The sequence below is a fragment of the Oncorhynchus mykiss genome, chromosome Y, assembly GCF_013265735.2.
Source record: "Oncorhynchus mykiss isolate Arlee chromosome Y, USDA_OmykA_1.1, whole genome shotgun sequence".
NCBI lineage: Eukaryota > Metazoa > Chordata > Actinopteri > Salmoniformes > Salmonidae > Oncorhynchus > Oncorhynchus mykiss.
In genome coordinates this window covers 8,617,561-8,632,752 of record NC_048593.1, presented here as the reverse complement: position 1 = coordinate 8,632,752, position 15,192 = coordinate 8,617,561, and the positions used below count along the sequence as shown (strand labels likewise).

General features: G+C 42.6%; 1 protein-coding gene across 4 annotated transcripts in view; it reads left to right on the top strand.

Annotated features, from left to right (window-relative positions):
* The window catches only part of LOC110509591 (noelin), a 64,203-nt gene extending 49,492 nt beyond the window's left edge, over positions 1-14,711 (top strand). For all 4 annotated transcript variants that reach the window (XM_021590575.2, XM_021590574.2, XM_021590573.2 and 1 more), the window contains exons 5-6: positions 3,872-3,978; positions 11,736-14,711. In XM_021590575.2, coding sequence (XP_021446250.2) covers positions 3,872-3,978; positions 11,736-12,410 — 782 coding nt within the window. In that variant the 3' untranslated portion in view covers positions 12,411-14,711. The remainder of the gene's footprint in view (positions 1-3,871; positions 3,979-11,735) is intronic.
* Positions 14,712-15,192: the final 481 nt, after the last annotated feature.

Here is a 15,192-nt window from a genome sequence, read left to right as displayed (position 1 = left end):
TTCATGGTGCTGTGTACTTTCCTCTCTCATGCGGTCTGTGTGTATCCAAGGTAACGCAGCAGGCATAAAAGTGTATCCTAGTGATGGGTTGTTCGGTTGCAAATGGCTCTTTTTGAACGGCTCTTTTTGGTGAGGCTCTTTCTGGTGAACGTCGGGAACCGAATCCCTTCGGTGAAAGAGCCGTTCATTAGGCTCCCTGATTTCCATACGTACTACTGCTTTTTGAGCGCAAAACAATGTTTTTCTTCAGAGAAGTTACAAAATATCACCCCAAAGAGGGTGAATCCTCACTGCAGAAACAATAAATAGTGGGGAGAGCGCATCAATCTGGTCCATGCCGATTTTGTCAGTGCCTTAAAACAGGCCATCTAATCATAGTAAGAAATGAACTCACATTTCATGATCTGACATAATGGTAGCCTACCTTTTGGGCTTTACATTGGAGATTAGCCTTTAAAAAAAAAAATTGTTCTAGATTGGGTTTTATTAAAAACGAAGAGCCATTTGGGAGCCAAATGAGCCGTCTCTTTTATGTGAACGGTGCCAAATGAGCCGGCTCACTGAAAAAACTCAGAATGTACATCACTAGTGTAAAAAAAACAGGCACAATGGATTATGGTCGTTGTAGTTAACTACCATGTTTCTGCACTGAACTAGGCTGAATATTTGCTTCATGAAAAGTATAACTCCCTTCAGACCAGTGTCCCACTCTCTCGTGAATGATTCAATTTCTCTCCAGAGAAACAGCACGTTGGGCTCAGAAAAAACATAACTAAATGGAAATTAGGACTGACCTGAGCAGGGTAAACAACTAGGTTGGCACCAGGAAACAGCAAATGGAGGGGAGAGAATAAGAGATAAATAAAAAAATACTAAATCATAGAGCGACTGACAAAGAGAGAGAGCAACTCCGGAAAGGAGAGACATGAGGGAGTGATGGAGAGGGGCATAGGGAATGAGTGAGCATGGAGAAATAGTGAAGGAGAGAGGTAAAGGGAGAGAAAGAGAGCGAGAGAGAGAGAGGGAAGGTGAGTTAGAGCTAGAGAGAGAGAGAGCTGAAAGAGAGGGAGAGATAAAGAGAATGGATCGCTGAAGGCCTTTCCTTCAGGCTGTTTTGTGGCAGATAGAGTAACAGTAGCTGTGACGTTGGCGACACAATGGCCATCCATCACGGGGACATGGCATCTCACAGGGATATAATCAAATAAATAAATCATCCTGTAGTGCTCCGGTTGGGCCGGTGAGGTCCCTTGTTCTGCAGGACAGGACGAACGTGCAGTAGCTCCTGTCAGACCTGGGTTTAAATACTATTTGATATATATTTTCAAATTCTTTAGCTGGGCTTGATTGAGCTAGAGTAGTTGCAAAAGTGCCAGCCCCGGCCATCTGGCACTCCAGGCAGGCTAAAGCAAACACCATTTTTGGGTGAAAGATTTTAATTTGTTTCTGAACCCAGGTCTGACTCCCGTGTGTGACATCACAGGGAGTGGAACAACACCATCACTTAGTGATGGATAGAGCAGAAAGGCAATCTCACCTAGGTCCCCAGGCACCGACAGCTCTCTCTCTTTCACTGCTACACATAGCCCGGCTATACCTACATCTCGCCCCCTATCACTGCTTCACATAGCCCCCAGACACTTACATCTTTCTCTATCACGCTCCTTTTCCCTCCCCCTCTCTCGCACTCTCTTTTCTATTGTCTCTATATTTACACTCTTAGGTGCTATCTACAACCTAAAAGGGTCCTTCGGCTGTCCCCATAAGAGAACCCTTTGAAGAACCCTATTTGGTTCCAGGTAGAACCACAGAAGGTTCTACATGCAACCCAAAAGAGTTCAACCTGGAACCAAAAATGGGTTCTACCTGGAATCAAAAAGGGTTATCCTATGGGGACAGCCGAATTTCCATTTGGTACCCTTTTTGTCTAAGTGTAAACATTACATCATTGCTCTTCCTCTTTATCACTGCTGTCCTTTCTCTTTCTTGCCTTCTGTTATTTCTCTCTGTCTCAGTAGACAATCCTCCTACTCTCTCCTATAGTCCTTCTTTCTGACCCCAGCTCACTATATAAAACCTAAAGATAATAAAAACCAGTCTTCTCTCTCTCTCTCTCTGAAATATCTCTGTTCCCTTCACACTAGGATCAGGCTGTTCCCTCTTTTGTGTGTCCACGTTCATTCACTGATTCGATAATCCTCAAATCATCATTCCATTCCACAATGACTGACTGATGGTGTTTGGGTTATTTCAATGTTATAGTCTAGTAGTGATTTCCATTAGATTTCCCCTAGTCTAGCTCTGGTTGGCTGGAGCCATATTCAGGCCAAGAGGGGATTAGATTAGACCCGATGTGCATATTTCTCCCAGAGGTCCAGACCAAAAGGTAATCTAAAGATAGGAACGATTAGAGGAAATGAATAAAGAAATAAAGGTCCAGATTATTACTATAGTCTGGTACCCCCACTGAAGTGTTATGTAAGGGGCTGATGGTAGTGGTGCTTGTTTGCCCATGTGATGTCGCGTTTGTCTCGCTGCTGCAGATGCTGAGGTGTCATAGTCACAGCCATACACGTGAGGGCATGGACAAATAATACACACACACACACACACACACACACACACACACACACACACACACACACACACACACACACACACACACACACACACACGCGCAGGGAACACACAGGAATGTGCACGTTGTACGCAAACCTCTCTACTTGATATATGACATGTTTTATTTTATATAACCAATGTGTTAAAACACACAAATGATCCAGTTTTCACATCAAAAACATTCAAAGTGTGACTGTGAAAAAAAGGAACAGAGTTGTCACAGAAATTGTGAGAGATGAAGATGGTCATGTGAGGGTGAAAGGAAAAGTAAAAGAAGGAGCAGAAATCTCATCTGGATTCATCCTATAATTGCATTTCACAACCACTTTATTGCCAGAGAGAGAATGGGAAAAGGAGGGAGAAAGGGATAAAGGTATAGAGGGCAAGAGAAGCATAGAGACAGCGAGAGAGAGAAAGAGTATTGTTGGGGACGGGACCAGATAGCAGAAATGAAGATATAGTGAGAAAATGAGACCTTTTAAATGTATAGATTTGTTTTTTACCATTAGCATACAGAGCAAGTTCAGTGATATATTTTTTTTATGAGTTTATTTATATCGAATTCACCTTTGCCTCGTCAAAACAAAGTGTTATGTCAATTTAACAAAATACTGCCTTTCAAATTAAGGAACAATAATGTCAGTGTGTGTTTGAGCTGTTTGCTCGTTAGCTGACATTTAAGATCTAACCACAGAATCGAGGTTGTTCCCCATCTGTTTCAAAATAACAGCCCATTAGTCCAACTACCTGGCTGTCATCGGGGAGGGAGGCACAGCCGAGCGTTCAGAGCTAGATATGTCAACTTCACATTAACACCTCAATCAAGCCTAATTAACAACATGCTCAGCTCACACAGCTTAGAACAAATGGAAGCAAGAGCAACAACACAATCCTACACAACTTGAATAACAATGAAATCTCTCTCTCTCTCCATCCCTCAGACACAAACACAGACATAAACATAAGCACAGAATACCAAAGACCATTACAGGACCTTTATTCTCTCACAGATGGAGGAACCAACATAGACACACACAGCAATAAAATACGCACATTCCGTTCTCCTTTTGTGATTGAAGGCTACAGGTGCATGTTTTGTAAATTATGTTATAATGTGCAAGTACAACATGCTTTCTTTATTACAGCACGCTAGACAATATAAATAATAAAGATGTGCCCTTGAATGCTGAGTCTATGAGAAGTATATGTTGTATCTATGAGAGGTATTTCTATGTCCGTTATTCCTTCACAGCATGTGGGAAGTTGACGGGCATCAGCGAACCTGTCACCATCAAGACGTCTGGATCCAGGTTCGGATCCTGGATGACTGACCCTGCAGCACCGGAGGGAGATACACGGGTAAGACACAGACAATCAATCAAATTTATTTAGAAAGCCGGTAGGGTAGGAAAGACATATCAATTCATGATATTTACCAGTAAATGCTAACTAAGGCAACAATGAATATGCAACCAGGTATTGAAAAAGTTTAGTCCGCATCAGGGGCGTAGACATGGATGGGCCTGGGTGGATCGAGGCCCACCAACTGGGGAGCCAGGCCTTTACAGCCCCACCCAATCAGATTGATGTGGTTTAAACATTGTTGTGGATTTAGACCATCAACATTTTTGGGAAAATCTGAAAAATCTTCAGAAAGACAAACAAGAAAACCATAGGAAAACATAGGATCTTTCACACAGGGTGCCTTTCCATTGCTGGGCAGGCCGTTTGGGAATTTTCTGGCAAAATTAGAGTATTCCCACTTCTCCAAGTACCACTACACCACTGCATAGGGCCGATGGAAAGACAGCAGTCACACACAACATGATGTTAAAGGATAAGCAGTCCATAAACCTCAACATAATAAGCCAGTAGGTCCCAATCATCAGAATACAAAAACACAACCATTAACTATTTCCCAATCTAAATGTATAACTATTACTTACCATTGCAAAAAAAAACACATTTCACTTTTATCACACAAAGTAACCAGTGAACTACAGTTTAAAGTGGACAGAATCCTGAGTAGCGCAGTGGTCTAAGGCACGGGTCCGATCCCAGGTTGTGACGCAGCCGGCCGCAACCGGGAGACCCATGAAGCAGCGCACAATTAGCTGAGCGTCATCTGAGTTAGGGGAGGGTTTGGCTGGCCGGGATATCCTTGTCCCATCAGGTTCTAACGGCTCCTGTGGCGGGCCTGGCGCCTGCACACTGATACGGTCGCCAATTGGATGGTGTTTCCTCTGACACGTTGGTGTTGCTGGCTTCCGGGTTAAGCGAGCAGTGAGTCAAGAAACAGTGTGGCTTGGTAGGGTCGTGTTTCTGAGGACGCTTGTCTCTCAACCTTTGCCACTCCCACTGACAGTGTTTTAACAACTATGCAGATATGAAACAAACAGACAATCATTATATCAGTCAAAAATATCAAATTACCAGTTTATGCTACAAAAACAAACTTTATAAGAAGCTTTAAAAATAGGTTATATTTGACAATGTTCCATGACGTACACTAAGGCATTGTTGGCAGAATAGATGGATGCAGTTCAATGCATGATAAATATAATTCACCAATAAATGTCTTGGTAATCCCAAAAATGTTGCTATCAGGTTGTAAATCACAGCTGGCTTGGTACATGCTGCTTCCATTCGGGATGCACTGTTTCAGTTTCAATGACTCAATATTCTGGACAAAAATGGACAAATGTAACTAAGGCTAATACAATCAATGATCACAAGTCAGTCAAAACGTGGCTAATAGACTAGCATATAAACTCAGCAAAAAAAGTAACTCCCCTTTTTCAGGACCCTGTCATTCAAAGATAATTCATAAAAATCCAAATAACTTCACAGATCTTCATTGTAAAGGGTTTAAACACTGTTTCCCATGCTTGTTCAATGAACCATAAACAATTAATGAACATGCACCTGTGGAACGGTCGTTAAGACATTAACAGCTTACAGACGGTAGGCAATTAAGGTCACAGTTATGAAAACTTAGGACACTAAAGAGGCCTTTCTACTGACTCTGAAAAACACCAAAAGAAAGATGCCCAGGGTCCTTGCTCATCTGCGTGAACGTTGCTTAGGCATGCTGCAAGGAGGCATGAGGACTTCAGATGTGGCCAGGGCAATAAATAGCAATGTCCGTACTGTGAGATGCCAAAGACAGAGCTACAGGGAGACAGGACGGACAGCTGATCGTGTGGCAGACCACGTGTAACAACACCAGCACAGGATCGGTACATCCGAACATCACACCTGCGGGACAGGTACAGGATGGCAACAACAACTGCCCGAGTTACACCAGGAACGCACAATCCCTCCATCAGTGCTCAGACTGTCCGCAATAGGCTGAGAGAGAATGGACTGAGGGCTTGTAGGCATGTTGTAAGACAGGTCCTCACCAGACATCACCGGCAACAACATCGCCTATGGGCACGAACCCACCGTCGTTGGAGCAGACAGGACTGGCAAAAAGTGCTCTTCACTGACGAGTCGCGGTTTTGTCTCACAGGGGTGATGGTCGGATTAGCGTTTATCGTCAAAGGAATGAGCGCTACACCGAGGCCTGTACTCTGGAGTGGGATCGATTTGGAGGTGGAGGGTCCGTCATGGTCTGGGGCGGTGTCACAGCATCATCGGACTGAGCTTGTAGACATTGCATGCAATCTCAACGCTGTGCGTTACAGGGAAGACATCCTCCTCCCTCGTGTGGTACCCTTCCTGCAGACTCATCCTGACATGACCCTCCAGCATGACAATGTCACCAGCCATACTGCTCGTTCTGTGTGTGATTTCCTGCAAGACAGGAATGTCAGTGTTCTGCCATGGCCATCGAAGAGCCCGGATCTCAATCCCATTGAGCACGTCTGGTACCTGTTGGAATGGAGGGTGATGGCTAGGGCTATTCCCCCCAGAAATGTCCGGGAACTTGCAGGGCCTTGGTGGAAGAGCAGCAAGAACTGGCAAATCTGGTGCAGTCCATGAGGAGGAGATGCACTGCAGTACTTAATGCAGCTGGTGGCCACACCAGATACTGACTGTTACTTTTGATCCCCCCTTTGTTCAGGGACGCATTTATCCATTTCAAGTGTTAGTCACTGGTCTGTGGAACTTCTTCAGTTTATGTCTCAGTTGTTGAATCTTGTTATGTTCATGCAAATATTTACACATGTTGAGTTTGCTGAAAATAAACACAGTTGCCAGTGTTTTTTGCTAAGTTTATGTTTATGTAGCAAACTAAAAACACGTAGCCTAACGTTAGCTACTGTAGATAGCTAGCTAGCTGCTAGGAGGAATTCATGCCATTGGAGGAGTGACTGACTTTTTCCCCTCATATCGTTTTTTGGTGGCTATATACAGCTAGAGATACAGGTGTCATTTTGTTAGCTAGCAAGAACTTGAACGACTGTTATCCAGTTAGCATATCTCTTGCATTCGCAAATTCACTCTTGCTATCTGCTCCGATTTCAGAGCACTCTCGTCTGCGTGTGCCAGAACAACTGATTAATTTTCGAACGCGCAACATCCACTGAGTATGACCGGTATCAATAAACATAGGCAAAAAAGGTTATTTTTAACTTGCTCCAGATAACATGTAAACAGCCTAACCAGCTCTGCTACGATGAGTAAAATAGTCAGAGTGAGGTGTCTGGAAGTACCTAGCTAGCAAGCTAGACAACTTTAGCCAGTTAGCTTGGATGCTTGCTTGGGGACAAGACTGCGTTGGCAGTCAAGCTGCAGAAGGACGAGGAGGCTACAATTCCCCATTGTTTATCATTGGAATTTTGACAGTCAGCTAGCTGAAAAAGTTTGATAGGGTTTATCTAATATTCCTTCGTTAGATTTCACTCATCTTGCTCTGGCTAGCACTAGTTGTTGATCTTGTTGTTGTTGATGATGTGCATAACAGAGAGAGAGAGAGACTACCTTGTCATGGTTGTTTCATCAATAGGACTGTAAAATTCCCAAATGTTAGAGGACTCCTGTGGTGTTTACATACAGTATTTGCAGAAATCCATTCACATGTATTTTATGGCTTTTGGTGAATGTGTTCTAATGATCTAAAGTCGCACTGTTGTAACTGCCTGTAAACACACAGTCCAGTTCAAAGTGAATGATGGCAGGTTCGTGTGACAAATGGCTTTTTAGTATAAAGGCCTACTGTGGCTCTGATTGGCTATTTATTTCACCTTTATTTAACCAGGTAGGCAAGTTGAGAACAAGTTATCATTTACAATTGCGACCTACAGCACACTGGTCTGTCTATACTCTGGTCCTGGACAAGACATGTTTCTATTTAGTTTATTTACTGCAGTGTCTATTGTCCAAATGCAAGGCCGCTTTCCCACTCTATATTACTATAAAATTTCACAAATGCCTTAGTATACATCATTCCTAAACATTCTATGAATTTATGAAAATGTGAAAATTACCATATTTAGGTGGTCTTGTCAGAAAATGTTTTTAAAGTGTCATATTCTGCCAGGGAGTGTATATGAACAGCTTTTAATAAGATTTCATGTTGCTAAACTGCTTTCAGTTTCACTTAAAATGCAACAATGTTTCACACAAATTATTTTCAAAGAGATGTCTAACAACAGCAAAGACGCTGCAATAAAAACACAGTTTCACTCACCAGATGATTTGGAACTTAACTTCTTGTTGAAAGTTATTTTTGAAAAGGGGTTAGCAACGACATCCTCTTTCAAAACACCTGCTGCATCCTCCTGCAAACTAGCCGACAACAAAAGCTAGCTAGCTTGACCATGGGAAAACTACTGCTCGCTATTACGCAGTGACCTGTTGACCTTCAAAAAGGCAGAAGTTTCCTTAAGTTTTTTGAAAAACGGTCCCACACATTAAGTCAAAATGTGATTGTTTTATTCCACTTTCACTCCAAAATGTTGCCCTAATACACTTGGCACATGGCTTTATCTAGCTTCTGATGGACTATCCAATGGTTGACTTAGCTAGTTAGATGTATCTTCCCAGAGACCAGCAGTGTTAACCCTTTCCAGCAAAAACCGAAGAGATTCAATCAGAGCGTCATTGAAAATAATATTATAATTATTATAATTATTGATTATTATTATAATCATTCATTTATAAATCCTTAGCCCTTCTCTGAATGCGCAGAAGGCCCATTGTTCCCCACTGTGTTTGGGTTAGTAATAATTTGTAGAGTGGCTCTATTTTCCCTCAGCATGCATTTATTCACTATTCTGAATGACTAAAGAATCCATATATGTTCTGAAATATGAACACAGAAATACTGGACATTTTGAACTCTTATTATGTGTTGATTTGACAAAATTGCAATCATGGTCTTGAATTGGACTCGCATTTTCCTGGTCTCAGTCTTGCCTCGGTCTCGCTTTAGGTGGTCTCGACACAATACTGGCTGAGACACACACAAACACATGCAGACACACACACACACACACAGTCACACGCACAAACATATAGTATATATACACACACAAACACACACACACTTGAGCCATCCATCAACATGGTAAGCCCAGCTCCATTAAGGTAATGATTTCATGACCTTGGTACTGTGTTTCACTCCTGTTGCTACTGGAAGATCAGACTAAGTGCTTTACAACATTGCATTACCCTCACTCAGATCATGCACACACACACACATGTTTGTTTTACTATCCTTGTGGGGACCAAATAATTGATTCCTATTCGAAAGCCTATTTTCCCTAAACCTAACACGAAACAAAAACCGGCTGCATGCGTGCGCCATCGTGCACCATCGTGAATACATTTATTTTGTCCCCCCACACCAAGCGCGATCACAACACGCATGTTAAAATATCAAAACAAACTCTGAAACAATTACATTTATTTGGGGACAGGTCAAAAAGCATTAAACATTTATGGCAATTTAGCTAGCTAGCTTGCACTTGCTAGCTAATTTGTCCTATTTAGCTAGATTGCTGTTGCTAGCTAATTTGTCCTGGGATATAAACATTGAGTTTGTCCTGGGATATAAACATTTGGCTTCTCAAACATCTTGTGGTGGAGGAATCCTAATTAGCTCGGTAATATAGATAATTAAGATGTCTTATCTGTATAATATGCTTATATAATTGAACTGTTGAACTCTTGTTATTAGAATGTATCCCTTCGGACTCTGGTGTTGGCAGTTGCACTTCACCCCTATGGGCCTCAGTCACCTGGGGTCCAGAGAGCATAGGAGTCAGGCTTGTCTATCACATGTCCCTGGTGCTATGCAGAATATCAGAAAGATAAGAGGACAGGAGGGAACATTGTCTTCATGTGTGAATGTCTTTACCTATTTTAAACCATGTGAAGGGATGGCTTGATGGGGAACCACAATGTCTGTGCACCAGTCACTTCCTCCTTTTGCCTTGGGGGAGAGAAGGTCTGAGACAAGATGTGTGGGGTAGTGTCTTGAACCATTATACGTCATCTCTGATGTTGCACCTATCCTGGGATACTGTATGACCCAGAGGCTGACTCACCACAGGACTTTACAATTGATTTATTCCATAGAATGAGTTGGTGTTTCTGTACTGTGAAGTACCAGGGACGAGATCTTAGGGGCCTAACTCGGTACAATTAAAACCGTCTTCATAACAAATGCTACCTGGCTGGGGGGTACTCCTTTCTCACCTTGTGAACCATTCCATACATCTGTTGTTTGTCATGTAGACTAAGAGGGTGTATCTGCTAGAAAACATACTCTATGCTCCTTTATTAATAAGGTTTGAATAAAGTAATATCCTGATTGGTGATTGACCTTGTCTCTCCTCATTATTGATTAGAATATCCATGACAACCAAACAAAAATAAGTTAAGAAACTTAAATAGCTGAAGTGAGCTGCACTACCTTCATATGAGTAAAACAAATTTCGTTTTTTTGAGTAATGTATACTTAAATGTAACACCACCACTAAGCCACACCTCCAATAATTTCCCAGTGTACCTTGCCTTTACGATTGAATTGTAGCGAAACAACCCATGAATGCATTTGTTAGTGACAGTAACAGTAACAGTAAAATGTTCAGTCCTGTTGCCTTCACTAAATGAGTTTCTAGACTAATGTTATCGTTATTATTGAATCATTACATGTATATCATAAGGCTCTATACAGTGGCCAGAAACTCGTAGTCTATAGGCTGTATCAGGCCTGCAAGTAGGGTTGAGAAATTCCACAAACTTTCCAGTAATTTTACAATGTACTGCTTGTGAGTACACCTGCTTGTGAGGTGGTCTATGAGAGAGTGTATGAGACAGTAGGGAAAGACAAAGTAGCTAAGTGGGACCGGAAAAGATGTGCTATGTATCGTTTACATCTGTGAGACCATGTGTAATGTGTTCTAATAGTACCAGGAAGACAGATTAGATGTGATTGATCACAACAGAGAGGCCCTTTCTTTCTTTCTTTCTTTTTTTCTTTATTTTTTTCTTTATTTTTTTCGTTCTTTTTTCTCTCTCTCTCTCTCTCTCTCTCTCTCTCTCTCTCTCTCTCTCTCTCTCTCTCTCTCTCTCTCTCTCTCTCTCCCTCTCCCTCTCTCCCTCTCTCCCTCTCCCTCTCTCTCTCCCCCTCTCTCTCTCTCTCTCTCTCTCTCTCTCTCTCTCTCTCGCTCTCCCTCTCCCTCTCCCTCTCTCCCTCTCCCTCTCTCTCTCCCCCTCTCTCTCTCTCTCTCTCTCTCCCTCTCCCTCACTCCCTCTCTCTCTCCTAAGAGCCATAGGGAGAATGCAGCTGAGATGAGCATTTTATCTGGAATGATCCGCATTATTCCCAAGAGGCTCATTCCCGATCCCGGCCTGCCGCCGCCTGCAGCTGCCTGTCATTCCTGACTGTTTGTATTCACAATCTCGTCTTGGTCTGCTCCATCAGGAGGCAGGAACACTGCTTCCCGCTCCGCTCTGAGCTGAGGCACCGATTTAATGAGGCTTTCTGTGGTCCACACGTTTATATGGCTCCCATCTACATAATGGTGCACTGAGGAGTTTGATATGAGGGTTTTAAAAGGACTGCAGGGTGTGTTTTATCTTGTTTGTATTATAAAGTTGCTTCTGACTCTGTGTTAATGGTTCCTCTGTTCTTCCTTCTCATCTGTTCTGTCTGTTAGGTGTGGTACATGGATGGTTACCACAACAACCGATTTGTGCGGGAGTACAAGTCCATGGCGGACTTCATGACGACGGACAACTTCACGTCTCACCGCCTCCCCCACCCATGGTCCGGTACAGGTCAGGTGGTCTACAACGGCTCCATCTACTTCAACAAGTTCCAGAGCCACGTCATCATCAAGTTCGACTTCAAAACCTCCACCATCAGCAAGTCCCGACAGCTGGACAACGCCGGCTACAACAACATGTATCACTACGCCTGGGGCGGCCACTCCGACATCGACCTCATGGTGGACGAGGGCGGGCTGTGGGCCGTCTACGCCACCAATCAGAACGCAGGGAACATCGTGATCAGCAAGCTGAATCCCAGCACGCTGCAGATCATCAAGAGCTGGACCACCAACCACCCCAAGAGGAGCGCCGGCGAAGCCTTCATGATCTGCGGTACTCTCTATGTTACCAACGGTTACTCTGGAGGGACCAAGGTGTACTACGCTTACAGCACTAACTCCTCCACGTATGAGTACATAGACATCGCCTTCCAGAACAAGTACTCCCATATCTCCATGCTTGACTACAACCCTCGGGACCGTGCGCTCTACGCCTGGAACAACGGACACCAGGTCCTGTACAACGTCACGCTGTTCCACGTCATCAGCTCACAGGAACTGTAACCACAGAGGCAGGACTATATACAATATAATATATACACACAATAGAAAGAGAGAGATCATTCTATATATGAACATATATCTATGGGAGACTTTATGGAAAGAGTATCATATATAGTATATTGTAAAACTGTACTACGAGAGATTAGATTAAACGTGACTGGAACTGCAACATAGATGAATGTGCACTATCTATTGGAATTAAAAAGATAACTGTTTGCTAAGAAGGAAAGAAACATGATACATCTAGAGATCAAAATGATATATTGGACTGAAAAGAACAGATGCCAAATAAACATCACGCCTTTTTGAATCATGAATAGTAACTATCGTAGAAGATTGTCTTGGTGGCTCTGTGTGTCTCTGGATGGACTGTACCTCCTTCCTCCTTCCTGGACTTATCTCAGGGTCAGGGAGGTCCTAGCAATGGACTATGGGATTGGTTATTAACTGTTTGCCAACCAGGACCCCCTGGCCCCTCAGACAGAGAGGGAGAACCTCGCCCCTCGAACAGATAACGGGAAAACAGAGGAGGTCCTGGTCAAACGGTGAGAACTGTGGGAAGATATTATGTCCAGATGACCACCGAGCCTATGACCACAGTCTGTCACACACACTTTTATCCATTCAGTAGCAAATAAAGAAGTCTGTAAACAAGTAAACAGCAACAACATCAACATCCATGAGAAGACCTGGGCCTGTATTCACCAAGAGTCTCAGAGTAGGAGTGCTGATCTAGGATCAGGTCCCCTCTCTTATGCGTTATGTTTGAAGGGCAAATCTGATCCGAAATCAGCACTCACTTTTTGAATACAGTCCCTGAAAGCACTGACTGTTGGGGCGAACTGTTGTATTGTACAAGAAGAAGGCTGGGATTCAATCAGAGCCGCGTAGTAACGCACTTGACATTTAAAGGTAAAATTGATTGAGCCGACATCTGCAGCGTTTCCATAGACGCAATCTCCGCGAACTTTGCCTCTAAAAGCCGAATTGTCGACTTCGCTAAGACGCGACTATTGGATTGAATCCCCGGTTGAAGACTTTCCTGTGTTTGTGACTCCGTGTGAAACAGCCTTGATTTGCATGAGTGTTTTTTTTTACCATTCTCGTCTGCTACCTTCTGAACGTCGTTGTGCTGTATTATACTGTACCTATTGAAGAAGGGGATGGGGTAAAGGGTTAGTGTAGGTACCTTTGGGATTTCAGGGGAGGGGAGTTACAAAGCTGTTTGCTTTTTCACTTGTTTGTTTATAGAATGTTTTTTTTCTTCCAATCAGATCATTTTTTTTGGGGGGGGGGGTAATGTTCTTGTATCACCCCCTAACTGTTGGCACCGGCTTTGCTTCTCTGTCTGTGTTTAGTTGGGACATGCGTGGGAGAACCCTAGCTCATATCCAGTTGATATATTTCAGAAGATTAGAAAATAATAGATTGTATCACGTAATATATCCAGGAGACCTGGGCTCAGTCCTATGGCTTCAACCTAACCATCATCAGCCTACTGTTTGAAGTATCCCTCTTAGTCGAGGGTAATGATGTTAAATGTATATCTCCCCTCCCACCCACCAACAAAAGAATAATGCTGTTTAAATGTAAATCCCATCGCAGAGGACAATGGCTTTTCACTCTTTTTGCGCTTTTGCTGGACGTGTGTTGTACCTGAGATGAGATAGTTAATGGTTTGTGTCAATAAACAGAGAATCTTTGTTCCGAGCTGATGCCTCACACAGTCTGAATGACAAAATGATTGAGCGCCATGGAGCCACAAAAGGGGGAATCGAAGAGCCCCAGGTTATGGCTGCTGTTTCTGTGCATGTGACTGACTGTAAGACCACCTCATGGGTCTTACTCTAAAGTCATGTTTTTTGAGTGTATTCTGCTTCAGATAAAAGTTCAAGAAAGATTATTCCTTAAATGGAGATAATTTACAGTATATAATTTTCCGTATGTGGACAAGTGTTTCAGAATCAGTGGTGGGGTGTAGTTAACCACATGTAGTTCAACTAGTAACTTAACTACATTCTGCAGTAGCTTGGTGGTAGCTGAACTACATTCAAATCTTGTTAGTATTTTCAGTAGTTGATTACATTTCTGCAATGTTAGCGGTGTACTTAACTACTGGAACTGCAAAGTACTTTTTTTGCAGAAAGAAAAGAAAATCAGAACTGCCTTATACTCACTTGAAACATTGTCTTTGTGTTTAATAGACTATATTACCTATTCTGCAAACATCTGACTCCAGAGTGAACTGTTCTTGCAATTTGTAGTCTGACATTTTTTTTAAACATTTTGTTGCATTACAAAGTGGGATTGAAATAGATTTGTGATTTTTTTTCTCCATTTGATCTACCCAAAAAAGACAATTCTACACATTTTTACAAATGAATAAAACATTATAAAACTAAATATAGGTGTTGCATAAGTATTCACCACCCTTGTTTAGGTAAGCCTAAATAAGTTCAGGAGTAAAATTTGGACTCTGTGAAATTATAGGGGTTGACATGATTTTTGAATGACTACCCCTTCCTCTGTCCCCCATGCACACAACATCTTTAAGGTACCTGGGTCAATCATTGCATTTCAAGCACAGATTCAACTACGAAGACCAGTAAGTTTTCTAAAGGCTCATAATGAAGGGCAGTGATTGGTAGATGGGTAACACTAACAAATCAGACATTGACTATCTGTTTAAGCATGGCCAAGTTAATAATTATGCTTTCGATGATGTATTAAACCACCCAGACACATCAAAGATACAGTCATCCTTCTGAACTGATCTGCAGGA